The sequence below is a fragment of the Neovison vison genome, chromosome 14 (genome assembly GCF_020171115.1).
Source record: "Neovison vison isolate M4711 chromosome 14, ASM_NN_V1, whole genome shotgun sequence".
Classification (NCBI taxonomy): domain Eukaryota; kingdom Metazoa; phylum Chordata; class Mammalia; order Carnivora; family Mustelidae; genus Neogale; species Neogale vison.
Window position 1 is genome coordinate 39705832 of NC_058104.1, and position 16060 is coordinate 39721891.

Below are 16060 nucleotides of genomic sequence, written 5' to 3' on the forward strand. Positions count from 1 at the left end.
TCTTTGAATATTTTGAGTAACAGTCCTTTATCAGATGTCTTTTGTAAATACTCTCTCCCAATCTGTGGCTTGTCTTCTCATTCTCTTCACATTGACTTTCACAGGGACATTTTTAGTATATGTGCTGCTGAAGCGAGCACTCACAGGGACATTTTTTAATTTTAATGAAGCCCAGATTTCCAATTATTTCTTATATGGATCATCCTTTTCTTATTGTTTCTAAAAGGCATCAATACCACAGTCAAGGTCATCTAGATTTTCTATGTTATCTTCTAGATGTTTCACAGTTTTGCTCTGTACATTTAGGTCTGCAATCCATTCTGAGTTAATCTTTGTGAAAGGTGTAAGCTCTGTGTCTAGATTAATATTTTTGCTTATGCACGTTCAGCTGTTCTGGCTTCACTTGCTGAAAAGAGTATTTTGGCTCCATTGTATTACCTTTACTCCTTTGTCAAGATCAGTTGCCCATATCAATGTGGGTCTACTTCTGGGCTCTCTATTGATCTTTTTGTTCTTTTGACCTATTTGTCTATACTTTTGCCAGTATCATGCTTTCTTGATTACTGCAGCTTTACAGTAAGTCTTGAAGTCTTTCAACTTTGTTCTCCTTCAATAATATCTTGGCTATTCTGGCTCTTCTGCCTCTAAAGTTTAAGGTATAAACTTTTTTTTTTAAAGATTATTTATTTATTTATTTGACAGAAAGAGATCACAAGTAGGCAGAGAGGCAGGCAGAGAGAGAGGAAGGGAAGCAGGCTCCCTGCTGAGCAGAGAGCCCGATGCGGGACTCAATCCCAGGACCCTGAGATCATGACCTGAGCAGAAGGCAGCGGCTTAACCACTGAGCCACCCAGGCGCCCCTAAGGTATAAACTTTTATTTATTTATTTTTTTAAGATTTTATTTATTTATTTGACAGAGAGAGATCACAGTAGACAGAGAGGCAGGCAGAAAGAGAGAGAGAGAGAGAGGGAAGCAGGCTCCCTGCTGAGCAGGGAGCCCGATGCGGGACTCGATCCCAGGACTCTGAGATCATGACCTGAGCCGAAGGCAGCGGCTTAACCCACTGAGCCACCCAGGTGCCCCAGGTATAAACTTTTAAAATCAGTTTGTTGATATTCACAAAATAACTTGCTGGGATTTTTATAGGGATCGCCCCAAATCTGTAGATCAAGTTGGGAAGAATGGACATCTTGACAATATTCGGTCTTCAACACTCACTTTCCATTCAACTGAAATTTCATTTGTCAAATGGAATAATCTCCTTTTTACAGTGTTGTCTGAAATGTTATCCAGAGGACTGTAATCCCTAGCACAATGTCCCTGCTCTCAGGAAGCTTATCTTTTAGACGGGAGGAGGGCAGACAATAAACAAGCATCAGATAAATTAGTAATTTCCACGTAAGTGTTGTGAAGAAAGCATGGAATAGGGAGTGACTGGCAGTAGGGCTGTTCAGAGTCAGGGACTTCTCTGAGAAGGCAACATTTAAACTGAGACTTTCATGAAAAGGGAGAGCTAGCCATGAAGAAAAACTTTCAGACAGAAGAAACAACAAAAAGGCAGGCTCTGGAAGCAGAAATGAACTTGATGGTTTGGAGAAGGACGTGGTGGCTTCAGTGCAGTGAGCAAGGTGTAAACGAAGTTTTAAAAAAATAAGTAGACAGGGTCATATCCTGTAGGGTATTTATTCTTAAAATTGAAGTATAAGATACATGCTTTGAGGTACACAAAATATACAAATGTTAAGTACACAGCTCAATGAATGTTCACATCTATCTCGATCTGGAAATGACCTCCTCCAGATCAAGACAGAGAACAGTGGTCAGCAGACATTTTTGGTAAAGCATCAGACAGAAAATCGCTTAGGCTTTGTGGGCCGAGGGCCTTTCTTGCAACTACTCAGCTATAGTACTGTAATAGGAGAGCAGACATAGATGCCATGTTAGTCAGTGGGCATGGTGGGATTCCAAGAAATCTTTAGTTACAGTGAAATTTGATGTACATTTGCTTTTCATGTGTCACAAGAGTTTTCTTCCTTTGACTGCTCCTCAACCATTTGTAAGCGTAAGGCTTGTCACTTCGACTTGTTAACATTCTTAACTGGCAGGCTGTATGAAACCTGGGGCTGTACAAGACTTGCCCTCTGGGCCGTGATTTACCAGAGCCTGATACACATTTCGAGTATCCTCCTTGTGTCTCTTCCCAGGTAAAAGCCCTCTCTCTCAATGGGTATTATTTTTATCACCATCGGTTATTTTTTTTTTAAGATTTTTATTTATTTATTTGACAGACACAGTGAGAGAAGGAGGGGCGGGGTGGGAGAGGGAGAAGCAGGCCTCCCACGGAGCAGGGAGCTGATGCAGAGCTCGATCCCAGGACCCCGGGACCATTACTCAAGCCAAAGGTAGACACTTAACAACTGAGCCACCCAGGCGCCCCACGGAGTTAGTTTTGTCTGCTCTTGAACTTTATATAAATGGGATCATATGTCAATTCTCTTGTGTCTGGCTTCTTCAACATAATGTCTGTCCTATGGAGATTTTAAGATACATAATTTAAGTGAATTAAGATGCCACTCGGGGGTCATAAGTATGAGAGCAACGTGATCTTATTTATATGTAAAGGTCACTCTGGTTGCTATGTGGAAAATGGAGTAAAGAGAAACAGGAGTGGATGTGGGGAAGCCAGTCAGGAATAATCCAACCAAGAGATAATGGTGGCTGGCTCTGGGGTGATAGTCATAGAAACAGAAGAGAGATTTGGGGCTTATTTTCAGTTTGAGCTCATGAATCCAATACCAGTTATTTTTGTTTTTAACCAAGTATTATAATACAAGTAGTTCACACTAATAAGTTTCCCGAATAATCTTTCTGAGACTGGCTTCGTGGATTTTCATGTATAAACCATGTTCCTATCCTCAAGGGGTTAATACTTTTGGGGGTGGGGTGGACAGACACGAATCCAGATACAATGCAATCAGTGCTTTAAGAAACCCAGGAGGACCCAGGGGGGCGCCTGGGTGGCTCAGTGGGTTAAAGCCTCTGCCTTCAGCTCATGTCGTGGTCTCAAGGTCTGCATCGGGCTCTCTGCTCAGCGGGGTGCCTGCTTCCCCCACCCCTCTCTGCCTGCCTCTCTGCCTGCTTGTGGTCTCTGTCTGTCAAATAAACAAATAAATAAAATCTTAAAAAAAAAAAAAAAGAAACAAACCAACCCAGGAGGCTTTGGGAGCCAACAGTAAAGGCAGCAGCCTAGGTGTGGTCAAATGGGATCACCTGGGGGTTGTCACCCTTGAGCTGAATTTTGAAGGAAGAATAGCTGAAAAAGCATGAAATGGTTTATGGGAAGGCCAAGAAATGGGAGATCTCTTGGGAGCTCAGTGTGGCTCTATGATGGGGTCTCAGAAATATGTAAGCTTGGTATGGAAAAAACCACCCCCACCACCCCCACCTGGGCCTAAATGGGTGGACATTCATCCACTTCTTCAATCAAATAATCTGTCCTGAGTCCCTTTGTATGCCTCGAGGCTCCAGCATAGGCCAGAGGCAGCAAATGGGCAACGTGTGGCTGAATTTGACCCTTAGATGTATTTTGGCCCGCTGGGCGACCACTGGAAAACAGTGGTTTGAATAGTGGCTGTTCTTGCGCAACAGAGGTATACTCTCGGGTCCCTCTCATTCCTCATCTGACCCTCTTCACTTATATTACTTCCGTGGCTCTTTCAGGTATTTGAGTTTTCTTTCTTTTTTTCACACTGACTTTCTTACTGAAGTATAATTAGCATACAATGTCCTGCTAGCTTCTCGGGCTCACGTTCTTCAGTTTTCAACCCCTGACCTTCGCTGTAAGAAGAACAGATCTTCAAGTAGGTGACGCGGAGAGAAGGATCAGCTCTCTGAGTAAAGCAGGGGAGAACGAAACTGAGTGAAGAGTTTCTGAAGCAGAACTTCATCAGGGCTCCAAGGCGGGCTTGAGTCGGCGTCTTTGGCACGTGGACGCTTGTGGTTTAGACCGCTTGGCTCTGAACCCTGCTGCGCGCTGTCCCTGGTTCATCGAGGAGCTTCAGTTCACTTGTAAAATGGAGTTTGTTGGGATTCAAGGAGAGAATCAGTGCATAAAGTGGTCTCAGTAGAAGGAGACCGTTACTCTTCTATTCTGGGGTGGGGGCACCGCGGAGGAAGCTGGCCAACGAACGGCACGGAGGGACCACCCCCCTGGCGGAAAACGAAGCCGTTCTCTGTTCAAGTGGGCTGCAGGGGCAATCCAGAGGCCCAGGCTCTACTACCAACTTGCTGACAAACAGCTTCGGCGCTCTGGGTGATCTCCTCAAAAACGGGGACTGCTCCGAACTGGCAGCCGCAATGCAGCTTCACGGGCACTTTCTCCAGCGGAGGATAAAGACGCTTTGCCGCGGGGCAGGCGCGGAGCCGCCAAGGCGACTACATCACCCAGCCTGCCTTGCGCTTCAGGCAGCGCCCTACGCTAGCACGCGAGCCTCCCCGTTCCCCCAACCTCCAGTTACTGTCTCTCGCGAGAGGACGGGCCGCGCCGGCGGTAGCGATAGTGAGCTGTGGTGGTGGTGCTGGTGGTGGTGGTGGCGGCCGAGACGGCGGCGGCCATTTTGGTGGGGCCTCGGAAGCGGCGGCGGCGGTTCGCTGAGAGTAGCGTCTTCCATTTTTCCCACCCACCGCCCGCATCTCTGTGCCGCGAGAGGAGGCAGTGGAAGCAAGGCGGTGAAAGTAGCCGCGGGCCCCAGGGGAATTTAAAGGCCGCGAAGGCGGCAGCCAAGAGGGGGCCCTCCCCCCTCCTCGGCGGGAGGGGGGGTGGAGCGCACGCCCCCGAGGACGCAGGTAAGGAGAGGGAGACAAGATGGCGGACGCTCCACAGTTCCCCCTCCCCTGACGGGTGACTGCGCGCGCATCTTTCCGCCACCGCCTCTCCTCCCACCTTCCCGGGGTGCTGCGCGCGCACCTTCGGCCGGGGCCCCGGGGCCGGTGCGCGAGGCTGTCGGCGCGCGCCCATAGAGACAGGCTGAGGGGGGCCAGGCCGGCCAGCACAGGGCCCGGGCGCATCTCCTCTCCCCTCCCGCCCGTCTGCGCACGCGTGCCTGAGCGAGCGAGCGAGCCCTGAGAGGACGGACCCAGGTGCGCTCCTGCCCGCCCACCAACCCCAGCCCCCCCCCCAGGGGCGCGCGGGAAGAGGAAGGGGGGCGTGGGACGAGGAGTCGGCGCGCGCGCGCCCACCATATCCAGTCAGTAACCAGGACCCGGCGGCACGAACCCTCCCTTATGTCAGCCCTTCGCGGTCAGGTGGTGGGGGGCTCCCTGACGGGTAGGGATGAGAGACTTCCCAGCCTGCGACCCTTGTGTGCGTGGGTTTGGGCTCTGGCGGGAGCCCCCGGGCGGTGCGCGCAGCCGGCTCTCTCCACCTCCAGGCGCGCACGCGCGGGCCCCTCCCCCAGTCGGTCGCGCACGTTGGGTGGGGTGGGAGTCTGGGAGGGGGCGGGGCTAGCTTAGGGTTAGTGGCAGCCGGGGGCAGAGGTCAGGGGTCACGCGGGGTCAGTCTGTTGGAAGGAGTTGGGAGAGAGCAGTGAAGCCGGGGGTCAAGAGTTCAGGCGTCTTGGAGTCTGGTTAGCTCGGGTCCTGCGAAGCTGTTGTGGAGGAAGGAGTGAATCAAAGGCTGCACCCTGGTGAGGGAGTTTCCTTCACTGGGGAAACACTTCCGGGCCTCGGTGGGTTTAGCCCGCCTGTTTCCGGGGCCCGGTTCTTCGGAGCGGTCCTGCTCGCTTCTGACTTCTCCTCTGATGTTTCCTGCCGCCGTTCTGGTGTTTGGGGAAGTGTCCCGCGCTGCAGGTGGAGGCGTTCCGGGGCGCTGCCCGGGGAGCGGTGCGTTCTCCTGGGACTGGGTCCGCGCTCGCGGCAGAGCGGAGCCACAACCCCTTTCCGGGCTTCTGGATGTGAGCGCGCTCTGCTTTGTTGTGAGCGCTCCATTCAGTGCGCTGGAGCGTCTTAAACTTTTTTTTGCTTCACTTCAGGGCTTCTCCTCCAGCCAGAAGCTTTGGTCTTTAGGAAATTCCTTTTTCGCAAAACGTGATTTGCTTTTATTTTTCTGAAACGTGAGCTTTTCTTACTGTTGTAACTCTCTTTTCAGCCTTTGATTTGGGTGTATTTAAAAACCTCCGAAGTCGCTGTGAAAAAGGCTTTGATAGATGTTGGTAAATGTGCGTTGGCTGCTCACTGTTGTTTCCCGTCCCTTCTGTGTGTTTCAGGCGTGATTCCCCTCAGCACGGCGGCACCGTGGAAGTACAGACCTTCACAGGGGGTGTGGTCTCAGCTCACACAGGTGAGGGCGCAGACACCCTTTTCTGCACGGGTGCTAATGGGGTGATGTTTGAGAGGAGTAATGAGAAAATGACACGTCCGTGTTTCCGGTGTGATGATAGTGGTACAGGAGCAAACTGGGCATGTGGGGAGAGAAGGGTCTGATCATCCGTGTTTTCCCCAGGCGAGGAGCACATTCTCCATGGTTTTGGCATGAAACGACCTCAGTTTCAGTCTTCCTGTCAGTTCCATTCACGTCTCTGTGTGTGAGGACTTTCTAACATGAAATGGGGAAAGCATTAGAATGCAGGCTTCATTTAGGTCAGGGATGTTCTCTGTGTGTCTCTATCTTTAGTACAAAGAAGGAACTAAATTTTTATTAAGGTGTGAAAGGTACCTGGCTCGCAAGGTAGGTGTGAAGATTATAGAACATATCAAGTCGGTGCTTAGTAAAGTATGACACGTAGTGGAAGCTTGGGAAACACAGCCTATAAATATTGTTCATTATCTTTATTCTTTTTCTTATTTTTTTTAAGATATTTATTTATTTGACAGAGATCACAAGTAGGCAGAGCAGCAGGCGGGGGTGGGGGGTAGGGGAAGCAGGCTCCCCGCTGAGCAGAGAGCCCAATGTGGGGCTCGAGCCCAGGACCCTGAGATCATGACCTGGCCTGAAGGCAGAGGCTTAACCCACTGAGCCACCCAGGCGCACCCATTATCTTTATTCCTTAACGTTGTTCTTGGTTTTTGTTTGTGTTTGTTTTTTTAAGATTCATTAATGTTTTCAAATCCCATTTTTACTCTTTTTACCCTATTTTAGGTGCTCCAGAGGCCGGTGGACCTGAGCGGAGGCTGGGACGCCCTAGTGGGCCCCGGGCCCTGGAAGGCGGGTCCCGGTGGCCGGTGGCCCAGAATGAGGCCAGCTCCCAGCATGCCCTGCAGCCGGACGCCAGCCCCTCGGCCAGCAGCAGTGGTGATAACGACCCAGTCATTCTTCAGGCGTCCAAAGAGGAGCCTGGGAGTGGGACCATGCAGAGCAGCCCCTCCCCTGCTCACCCTCAGCTCCCAATCCTGCAGACACAGGTTTGAACGTGGGGAGGATTCCTTCTCTGGTTCTGCTTTGTGGGCTGTTAGATCTGAGGCAGAAGAAATGTGGCAAGTTTTAGCCACATTTCCATGATCCTACAGCTAATCTGTATTTGGAAAATTTTTGGTGCTCAGGTTGACCATCAGTGTGATTAGATATTGACACGCTTTTTGACAATAATATGATCGCTAAGAGTGTGGAAGCTCATTGTTACCTAAAAAGGGTGGAATTAGGCCAGGTTGGAAATGGAGATTGGGACAACATGCTTCCTAAGACTGAGCTTTGAGAATAGCTTAGTTTCCTTAGGAACTGGAAAAACATAAGTATTATGGATGGTGTGTAGTGTTTATGCTATTCTCATACTAAGGAAATGTAAGAGTAGGAAAAATGTGGCTTTTGAGAGTAGACATACATAGGTTTGCATAGAGTAGGGTTTTGATGGGTATGGATTTGATACTTAAAATTTTCCTGAGCATGGGGTGCCTGGGTGGCTCAGTGGGTTAAAGCCTCTGCCTTCAGCTCAGGTCATGGTCCCAGGGTCCTGGGATCGAGTCCCGCATCAGGCTCTCTGCTCGGCAGGGAGCCTGCTTCCTCCTCTCTCTCTCTCTCTCTCTCTGTTTGCCTCTCTGCCTACTTGTGATCTCTCTCTGTCAAATAAATAAAAATTAAAAAAAAATTTTTTTTCCTGAGTAGCTGGGGAATTTTGTGATACACACTCTTTTGTCATTTAACTGAGGTAGGAACTCCAGTGGCACACCTGTTAGGCAAGTGTGCTGGAGTGATCTGTTTTATGAAGTAGTAGGTGAGTGTTTGAGAACAGTGACCAGCCCCCCTCCCCTTCCCTTCCACCTTCCTAGTAAAGGAAACGACCAAGATTGATGAAGAACATAAGGAGGTTTAAGTAATCTTGGAGGTGGTCATTGTTGCTTTTTGAACTTGGTGGTAACCGAGATTGATTCTAATAGGTGAATCTGCCATTCAGTGTAAAGGAAGAAAAAATGGGGAGTTGTGTATATGAATGAACTTCTTTAGGTTCTGAAAGGATCATTAGTGTTTGAAATTATATGCGATGGTATTATTCTTGAATTTGGGAACTGTAAATGTCTGGCTGTGACTCCTTTTGCACGCCAGGCATCTGTAAACCTGGGTCTGCTATATTGAACACCTTACCAAAACATAATGTCTTGTATATTTGTGTTTGTAAAAATGAGGTTGGTTATTTACTCGAGTTTTTTCTTGTAAGATGGAATGAGATAATATGATGAGAACTTCCGTATCTTGCTAAGCATTCATTTTATCTGTCATTTTCTGTTTATTTCTAGATGGTGTCGGACGGCATGACAGGCAGCAATCCTGTGTCCCCTGCCTCCTCCAGTTCCCCAGCCTCTAGTGGGGCAGGCGGCCTCTCCCCCCAGCATATAGCTCAAGATTCCTCTCTGGATGGACCTCCAGGGCCCCCAGATGGTGCCACAGTGCCCCTGGAGGGGCTCAGCTTACCCCAGGCTGCTGACCTGGCTAACAAGGGCCCAAAGTGGGAGAAGAGCCATGCTGAGATTGCAGAGCAGGCCAAGCATGTACGTATGGGGGCCCATGAGGACTCTCTTTCCTCAACTTCTGAGTCCCATGAACTTTTTACATTTCTTTCCTTGTGGATTTAGAGTATGGGCTCTGCCTTAAATTGCAAATCTTGAGCAAGTTGCTTGGTCTCTGAACTTCCTTGTCTGTAAGTTAAAGGTGGTGTAGTAGTCTATAAACTGTTGTGAGCTCTAAGTTAAAGGAGGAAGTAGACCTGGAATGCTTTTTAAACTGGTGAGGTTCTTAAGATTTACTGGTTTCTACTGCTCATTTCTGTCCTCTAGCCTCTGCTGCTTTACCCAGTGGTAAGTGTGGTCCCTGGACCAGCAGCATTGGCATCACCTGGCAGATTTGTTAGAAATTCAAGTTTGTTGGTACCTCTCTTACATCTATCCATTTAAAGCTAGAGGGTGGGGGCCCAGCAATCTGTCTTAAAAAGCACACCACGTGATTCTGATGCATGCTTAAATATAAGAGCTACGGTCTAATAATACCCTTGTCTTTCTTCATTTTTTTCTTCACCATCAGGCCATTTAGTTCCCTGTCCTCTCTGGCTCTTATTTCCTATGACTTAGTTTTTGTCAGGAGAAGATAAGAATAATGAAAGCAGTTGTCTGGAGTTTGTTTTTATTTTTTAATTTTTATTTTTATTTTATTATTTTTTTTAAAGATTTTATGTATTTGACAGAGAGAGATCACAAGCAGGCAGAGAGGCAGGCAGAGAGAGAGGAGGAAGCAGGCTCCCCGCTGAGCAGAGAGCCCGATGACCTCGAGAGACCTCGGGATCATGACCTGAGCCGAAGGCAGAGGCTCTAACCCACTGAGCCACCCAGGCACCCCTGGAATTTGTTTTTAAAGATTTATTTCTTTATTTTAGAGAGAAGTTGTTCAGGGGGAGGCAGAAGGATAGGGGCAGGGAGCAAAGCTCAGAGGGGAGTCTGACGGGGCTGCCGGATCTGACAAGCCTGAGATACGACCTGAGCTGAAATCAAGAGTCCAGTGCTCAACTGACTGAGCCACTAGGGCTCCCAGTTGTCTTGAGCTTTTAAGTCACTTTTGTCTATTTCAAATGCTTTCACTTTTTTGCGTGTGAAATTTAGCCATTGTAGAAACATGTTACCTTTTTGTCATACTGTTGTTTAATCTTTTACGTATAACTTTTCAGTATTTTCACCAAAATGTATATTTTTATAAAAACAAATCAGATTGTGTACGTTGGGCTTTATATATCTAAGCATGAACATACTCTTAAGTGGAATTCAACAGCAATGAAGATCCTTTGTATCCAGTCTATAAGGGAGGGTACGCCCCCTGCCTCCCTCGAGGCTTCCCTTGAAATCTGTTTTCCGCAGTCTTTCCTATGTTCGTGGGGCATGGAGATTGAGTGAAATAACAGAAAGAACATGAAATCTGTGTCTGGACTCATTAGACCTATTTTTAATTCCCAGCCCTTACCACTTCCTGGTTGTGTGATCTCAAGTAAATCACTTAATCTCTCATCTCCCCCCCCCCCCTCACTTGAAAAGGTTATAATACCTACTTACTTGCAGGATTGGTGTGCGGACTTTAAGTCACATACAACATTCCGTCCAGACAGTGCCTATGTTTAATCAGTGCCTAGGAATTCAGTTGTCTTCATGAGGTAGCATATATGTGCAGTAACTTGACTGACCTGGCTCTTCCTTGTTAGGAGGCTGAGATTGAGACTCGGATTGCTGAGCTGCGGAAGGAGGGTTTCTGGTCGTTAAAGAGGCTGCCTAAGGTGCCTGAGCCTCCCCGCCCCAAAGGGCACTGGGACTATCTTTGTGAGGAGATGCAGTGGCTCTCTGCTGACTTTGCTCAGGAGCGTCGTTGGAAACGGGGTGTGGCCCGTAAGGTAGGTCATCAGCTGGGTGTACCTTCCATTATTTCTTTTCCAGATTTCCTTTTCCTTGGTAAGTGGGTTGGTTTGAAGGGAACCAAAGAGAAGAAACAGTATAGCGTGCTTATTAATGCCCATAGTTTCAGGAGGCAGGCTCTGACTTCCCAGATTTCTTGGCCTTGATTATTCTCATTGCTGTTGGTTTGAGGAGGGAGTAGGAGACTGGCCTTGGAATGTTTTCACTCTGGTTCCGTATTCCCACAGGTTGTGCGCATGGTCATCCGGCACCACGAGGAGCAACGGCAGAAAGAGGAACGGGCTCGGAGAGAAGAGCAAGCCAAGCTACGCCGAATTGCCTCCACCATGGCTAAGGATGTCAGGCAGTTTTGGAGCAATGTGGAGAAGGTAGGCAACAGGGATTAGGAAAGGGAAATGCCGCAGGTTTGCTTAGTGGTAGCATGGTAGCAGGAATGATCAAAACTTCTTGAGAGAGGGGCACCTGGGTGGCTCAGTGGGTTAAGACTCTGCCTTCAGTTCAAGTCATGATCTTGGGATCCTGGGATCGAGCCCTGCATTGGGCTCTCTGCACAGCGGGGAACCTGCATCCCCATCTCTCTCTCTGCAGGGCATTCAGCATGCTTTTCCTAAAACCTCTTTATGCCATTTACCTGTTTAAACATCATCGAAGTTCTCAGTAATCAAATTGTTCTCATATGTGAAGTTTTGTTTCTCAAGTACTGCCTGGTTTCTGTCTGTATAACATTCAGTCTTGTCTCCTGCCAGTTCCTTTTCTTTTCTACTTCCAAGTATTCTTTTTTTGCACATCCCTGATAACTTACCCATGTCTTTCTGCTGCCAGGAATGCCTTTCTTCTCATGCCCACTTAGGGAACACCTACTTAGTCTTTAAGATTCAGCTCCAGATACATTTGTAAATCTTTTTCTGCTGCCTGAAGATAAATTGGCTTTTCTCTTTCCTGTGCTCCCTTTGTGCTTTTTTCAAAAGCACTTTTTTGTTTTGTTTTGTTTTCTTCAAAAGCACTTTTAAGGACATTTAGTTTTTCCCTCTTGAAAAGCAAGTCCAGAGACTAGCACAGAGGAGGTTTCCCTAAACGTTGTGTTAAAGATTACATGAATAAAAGATTATATTCGTGACCTGTCCATTTCATGCTGTGGCAGGTGGTGCAATTCAAGCAGCAGTCCCGGCTTGAGGAAAAACGTAAAAAAGCTCTGGATCTGCACCTGGACTTCATTGTGGGGCAAACTGAAAAGTACTCAGACCTTTTATCTCAGAGCCTCAACCAGCCACTAGCATCCAGCAAAGCTGGCTCTTCCCCTTGCCTTGGCTCTTCCTCAGCTGCCTCTAGTCCTCCACCCCCGGTTTCCCGGCTCGATGATGAAGGTGTGTGTCCTCTTTGGCTCTGTTACTCTTCCTCACGTACCCTTTCCAGAGCTGAAAACCCACCCTGTGGCTTGCAGGGCCCCGTGGACTTTGTGACCTTGTTCTCCTGCTATAGATGGGGACTTCCAACCCCAAGAGGAGGAGGAAGAGGATGATGAGGAGACGATTGAGGTTGAAGAACAACAGGAAGGCAATGATGCAGAGACCCAGAGGCGTGAGATTGAGCTGCTTCGACGTGAGGGAGAATTGCCATTGGAAGAGCTGCTCCGTTCCCTCCCCCCTCAGCTGCTAGGAGGGCCTTCCAGCCCCTCAAGAACCCCCTCATCTCGTGACAGTGACACCCGCGATGGGCCTGAAGAAGGTGGTGAAGAAGAGCCGTCTCGGGTGTCACAGGTACGGGGAGAATGGGTAGAGGGAGGACTCCGTGGGAGCAGAGCTGGAGGTTCAAGGACTGAGTTCTGGTTCATAAGGTCGTTGCGGTTTTCAGGAGTTCTCCCTGGTTAAGGGCGTTTGGCTCTCATTGAGGGATGGATAGGGAAGAATCTGGGTTTGGGGCAAGTTGCGTTCTGAGATGGGAAGTTTCCAGTGCTGTAGTGGAAGAGGACTGGACTCTACAACTGCTACATGACCTTGGAAAAAAATACTTAATCTAGTTCTTGCCACTTCTGTGAAATGGTCCCAATACTCCCTATTGGTTTGTAGGTTTGGAGCTAGGATGATAATCCTGAAGTCTTTTCTGGACCTAAGCTGTCGCTTTCTTACAAGTCTGAGCGTGTGCGGTTGGTGCCGGGGGCCTGTGTTTCTTATCTAGCACTTTCACAGATCCTCCTCTGGACAGTGGGGCCAGGATTTGGTAGCTGGTGCTGAAAGAAAACCCTTGATTGCATCCTTGCTCTGGGACTGTGCCAGTGGCATCTGTCACTCAGTGGGACAGAGAGATTGTTCTGTGACGTCATATTCAACATTGCACCTTTCTCCTGCTGTTCTAACCTTAGGTCTTGTCCCTTTTCATGCTTTGCCATTCAGGTGAAGCCCCCACCCTCTGTCACACAGCGCAACAAACAGCCTTGGCATCCAGATGAGGATGACGAAGAGTTTACTGCCAATGAGGATGAAGGTCAGGCATGTTCTCTTTATCTTATTGCCCCTTGCCCTTCGAATTATCTGGACCTAACATTTTCATGCTTTCTCCTCTCTTCAACTTGTACTGGGTCCTGTGATTCTGTTCCCATTGATTTTGGTTCATTCTCTCTCTCAGCGGAGGATGAAGAGGATACCATAGCAGCTGAGGAGCAGTTGGAAGGGGACGTGGACCATGCCATGGAGCTGAGCGAGTTGGCTCGAGAAGGTGACGTTCACCAGACGTTTCATGAGCATCCGCTTGGTGCAGAATGCGAGGGATAAAGAGATGAATAAGACAGAGACTTTTTATCCCCCTTGGAGGAACTACAGGTCTAATGACAAAGAGAGATGTAAACAAATAATTATAAACAGACTATGACGACCGGTTATGATGGAAGTTTAAACAGAGTGACGTGACCATGTCGGAGAAGTGGAGCTAATATAAGAGCATGTTGGCCACATTTGACCTGAACCTTAGAGAGAGGTTTAGTTTGATGTTGTCCTTCCCAGTGGAAGGCAGCAGCAGCCATAGTTCGAGCCCAGGCTGTGGGGCTTGGCTTTGTAGCTGGTGCTGAAAGCACACTCTTCTGTCTCCCTTCAGACCTGAGCCCAGTGGTGTCTGTAGAAACCCAGATAGAATGAATGGGCACCTCTCAGACCTCGGTTTTGTCTTTACCCCTTTTCCCTCAAAGCACCCAGAAGCTTAGCCGTTGTTTCTTTTCCAGGTGAGCTCTCAATGGAGGAGCTACTGCAGCAGTACGCAGGAGCCTATGCTTCCGACGCCTCTGTCCCAGGCTCTGGGAGTAGTGAAGAGGAAGACGAAGATGAGCTTGAGGCTAACAGCTCTGACTGTGAACCAGAGGGGGCCACAGAAGCCGAAGAGGCTCCTCAAGAGGATAGTAGCAGTCAGTCAGGTGACTGTGTGGCCACGGGCACCCTGGAGGGGAGATACTGGAGGAGTAGGCACGGTGAGCACTAAGCCTTGGTCTTGTGCTTTAGAATCTGCTGAGGAGCAGAGCGAGGAAGAGGAAGATGAGCATTCGGAGGAGGAAGAAACGAGCAGCAGTTCCGAATCAGAGGAATCTGAGTCTGACGAGTCTGAGGAGTCTCCATCACAGAGCCAGGCAGATGAGGAGGAGGAGGAGGAGGAAGACGATGACGACTTCGGGGTGGAGTACTTGCTTGCCAGGGATGAGGAGCAGAGTGAGGTAGACGCGGGGAGTGGACCTCCCACCCCAGGACCTGCCGCTGCCCTAGGCCCTAAGAAGGAAATTACTGACATCGCGGCGGCAGCTGAAAGTCTTCAGCCCAAGGGTTATACCTTGGCCACCACGCAGGTAACCCCAGAGCCCAGCTTCTGCTTTCTCATGTCTTGACTTTTCTGTTTCCCAGTGACTCGTGCCTCCTTTCTACTGTGCTGCCTCTTTTCCCTACCAGGTGAAGACGCCCATCCCCCTGCTCCTGCGGGGCCAGCTCCGGGAGTACCAGCACATTGGGCTGGACTGGCTGGTTACTATGTATGAGAAGAAACTGAATGGTATTCTTGCTGATGAAATGGGGCTAGGCAAGACAATCCAGACGATCTCCCTGCTTGCTCACTTGGCCTGTGAAAAAGGTAACGAGGCAGGGCCCTCGCATTTGGGTCTCCTTGGCCAGTCCCCTGCAAAGACTGTTTAATGGGGACTAACCGCGGGATGGTGAACCACTCCCTGTTTTGTGCTGTCTTGGTAGCTTTATTGACTCTGGTCAGTAACTGGAGATGCCAGTGTAGGATTCTTAGGAGGGGCCGTTAGGTAGAGTGATCGGGGTTATACCTGAGGAACAGAACAGAGCCCTCAAGTTTGTATTTCCTTACTATCTCTCTTCTTAATTCTGCTTAAAATCTTTCTATTTTGTTTTTGTAAGTTGAGATGTAGTTGGCATATAACATTCTAGGTGTCTAGTTCTGAGACAAGTATGTGTTGCGAAATGATGAGCACAGCACACCTCAACTACCGCACACTTGCAAAAGCTTTTTTTCTGTTGGACTGAGAATTTTTAACATTTCTTTTAATGGCTTTTGAATATGCAGTCCAGTATTATTAACTATAGTCACCATGCTGTACATGTCTCATTCTTTTGCTAAACAGGTAACTGGGGTCCCCATTTGATCATTGTCCCCACCAGTGTGATGCTGAACTGGGAGATGGAGCTGAAGCGGTGGTGTCCCAGCTTTAAAATCCTCACTTACTATGGAGCCCAGAAAGAGAGGAAGCTCAAGCGGCAGGTTCGCTCTCTGTGTGATTGATCACTCCCGCGCCTCCTTTGCCCCACACTGATGCCTCTTTTACTCTTAGGCCCTTTTCTCAAAGAAGTTCTTTTTCCTCCCCTTTCTATTGCTGCCTTCTTCTTCTGGGACTCGGCTCTTTTCTCCAGACGTGACTTATGTCCTTTGAGGACCTTAGCATACCTTTTCTTTATCCTTTCTTTCCTTTTCACCCCACCATCTGCTGCTTTCTCCTGACTCCTCAGGGCTGGACCAAGCCCAATGCCTTCCACGTGTGTATCACGTCTTACAAGCTGGTGCTGCAGGACCACCAGGCCTTCCGTCGCAAGAACTGGCGTTATCTCATTCTGGACGAGGCTCAGAACATCAAGAACTTCAAGTCCCAGCGCTGGCAGTCCCTGCTCAACTTCAACAGGTGCGGATGCGAATGG

General features: G+C 48.8%; 1 protein-coding gene and 1 non-coding gene across 3 annotated transcripts in view; both read left to right on the forward strand.

Moving 5' to 3' along the window:
* The first annotated feature begins 4767 nt into the window (after nucleotides 1-4767).
* The window catches only part of LOC122895836 (helicase SRCAP), a 32617-nt gene continuing 21324 nt past the window's right edge, over nucleotides 4768-16060 (forward strand). Inside the window, exons 1-15 of one of the 2 annotated variants that reach the window (XM_044233582.1) lie at nucleotides 4768-4847; nucleotides 6266-6339; nucleotides 7138-7400; nucleotides 8727-8978; nucleotides 10670-10855; nucleotides 11105-11245; nucleotides 12019-12241; nucleotides 12357-12634; nucleotides 13268-13358; nucleotides 13500-13589; nucleotides 14089-14277; nucleotides 14363-14700; nucleotides 14801-14978; nucleotides 15493-15629; nucleotides 15875-16044. In XM_044233582.1, the coding sequence (XP_044089517.1) occupies nucleotides 7347-7400; nucleotides 8727-8978; nucleotides 10670-10855; nucleotides 11105-11245; nucleotides 12019-12241; nucleotides 12357-12634; nucleotides 13268-13358; nucleotides 13500-13589; nucleotides 14089-14277; nucleotides 14363-14700; nucleotides 14801-14978; nucleotides 15493-15629; nucleotides 15875-16044 (2327 nt within the window). In that variant the 5' untranslated portion in view covers nucleotides 4768-4847; nucleotides 6266-6339; nucleotides 7138-7346. Of the gene's footprint in view, nucleotides 4848-5042; nucleotides 5142-6265; nucleotides 6340-7137; nucleotides 7401-8726; nucleotides 8979-10669; nucleotides 10856-11104; nucleotides 11246-12018; nucleotides 12242-12356; nucleotides 12635-13267; nucleotides 13359-13499; nucleotides 13590-14088; nucleotides 14278-14362; nucleotides 14701-14800; nucleotides 14979-15492; nucleotides 15630-15874; nucleotides 16045-16060 lie in introns of those variants that run through there. The other variant, XM_044233583.1, reaches the window with a different exon arrangement.
* LOC122896236 lies at nucleotides 13049-13177 on the forward strand. The gene has a single exon (XR_006382396.1). It is a non-coding gene; the product is annotated as a small nucleolar RNA SNORA30/SNORA37 family (small nucleolar RNA).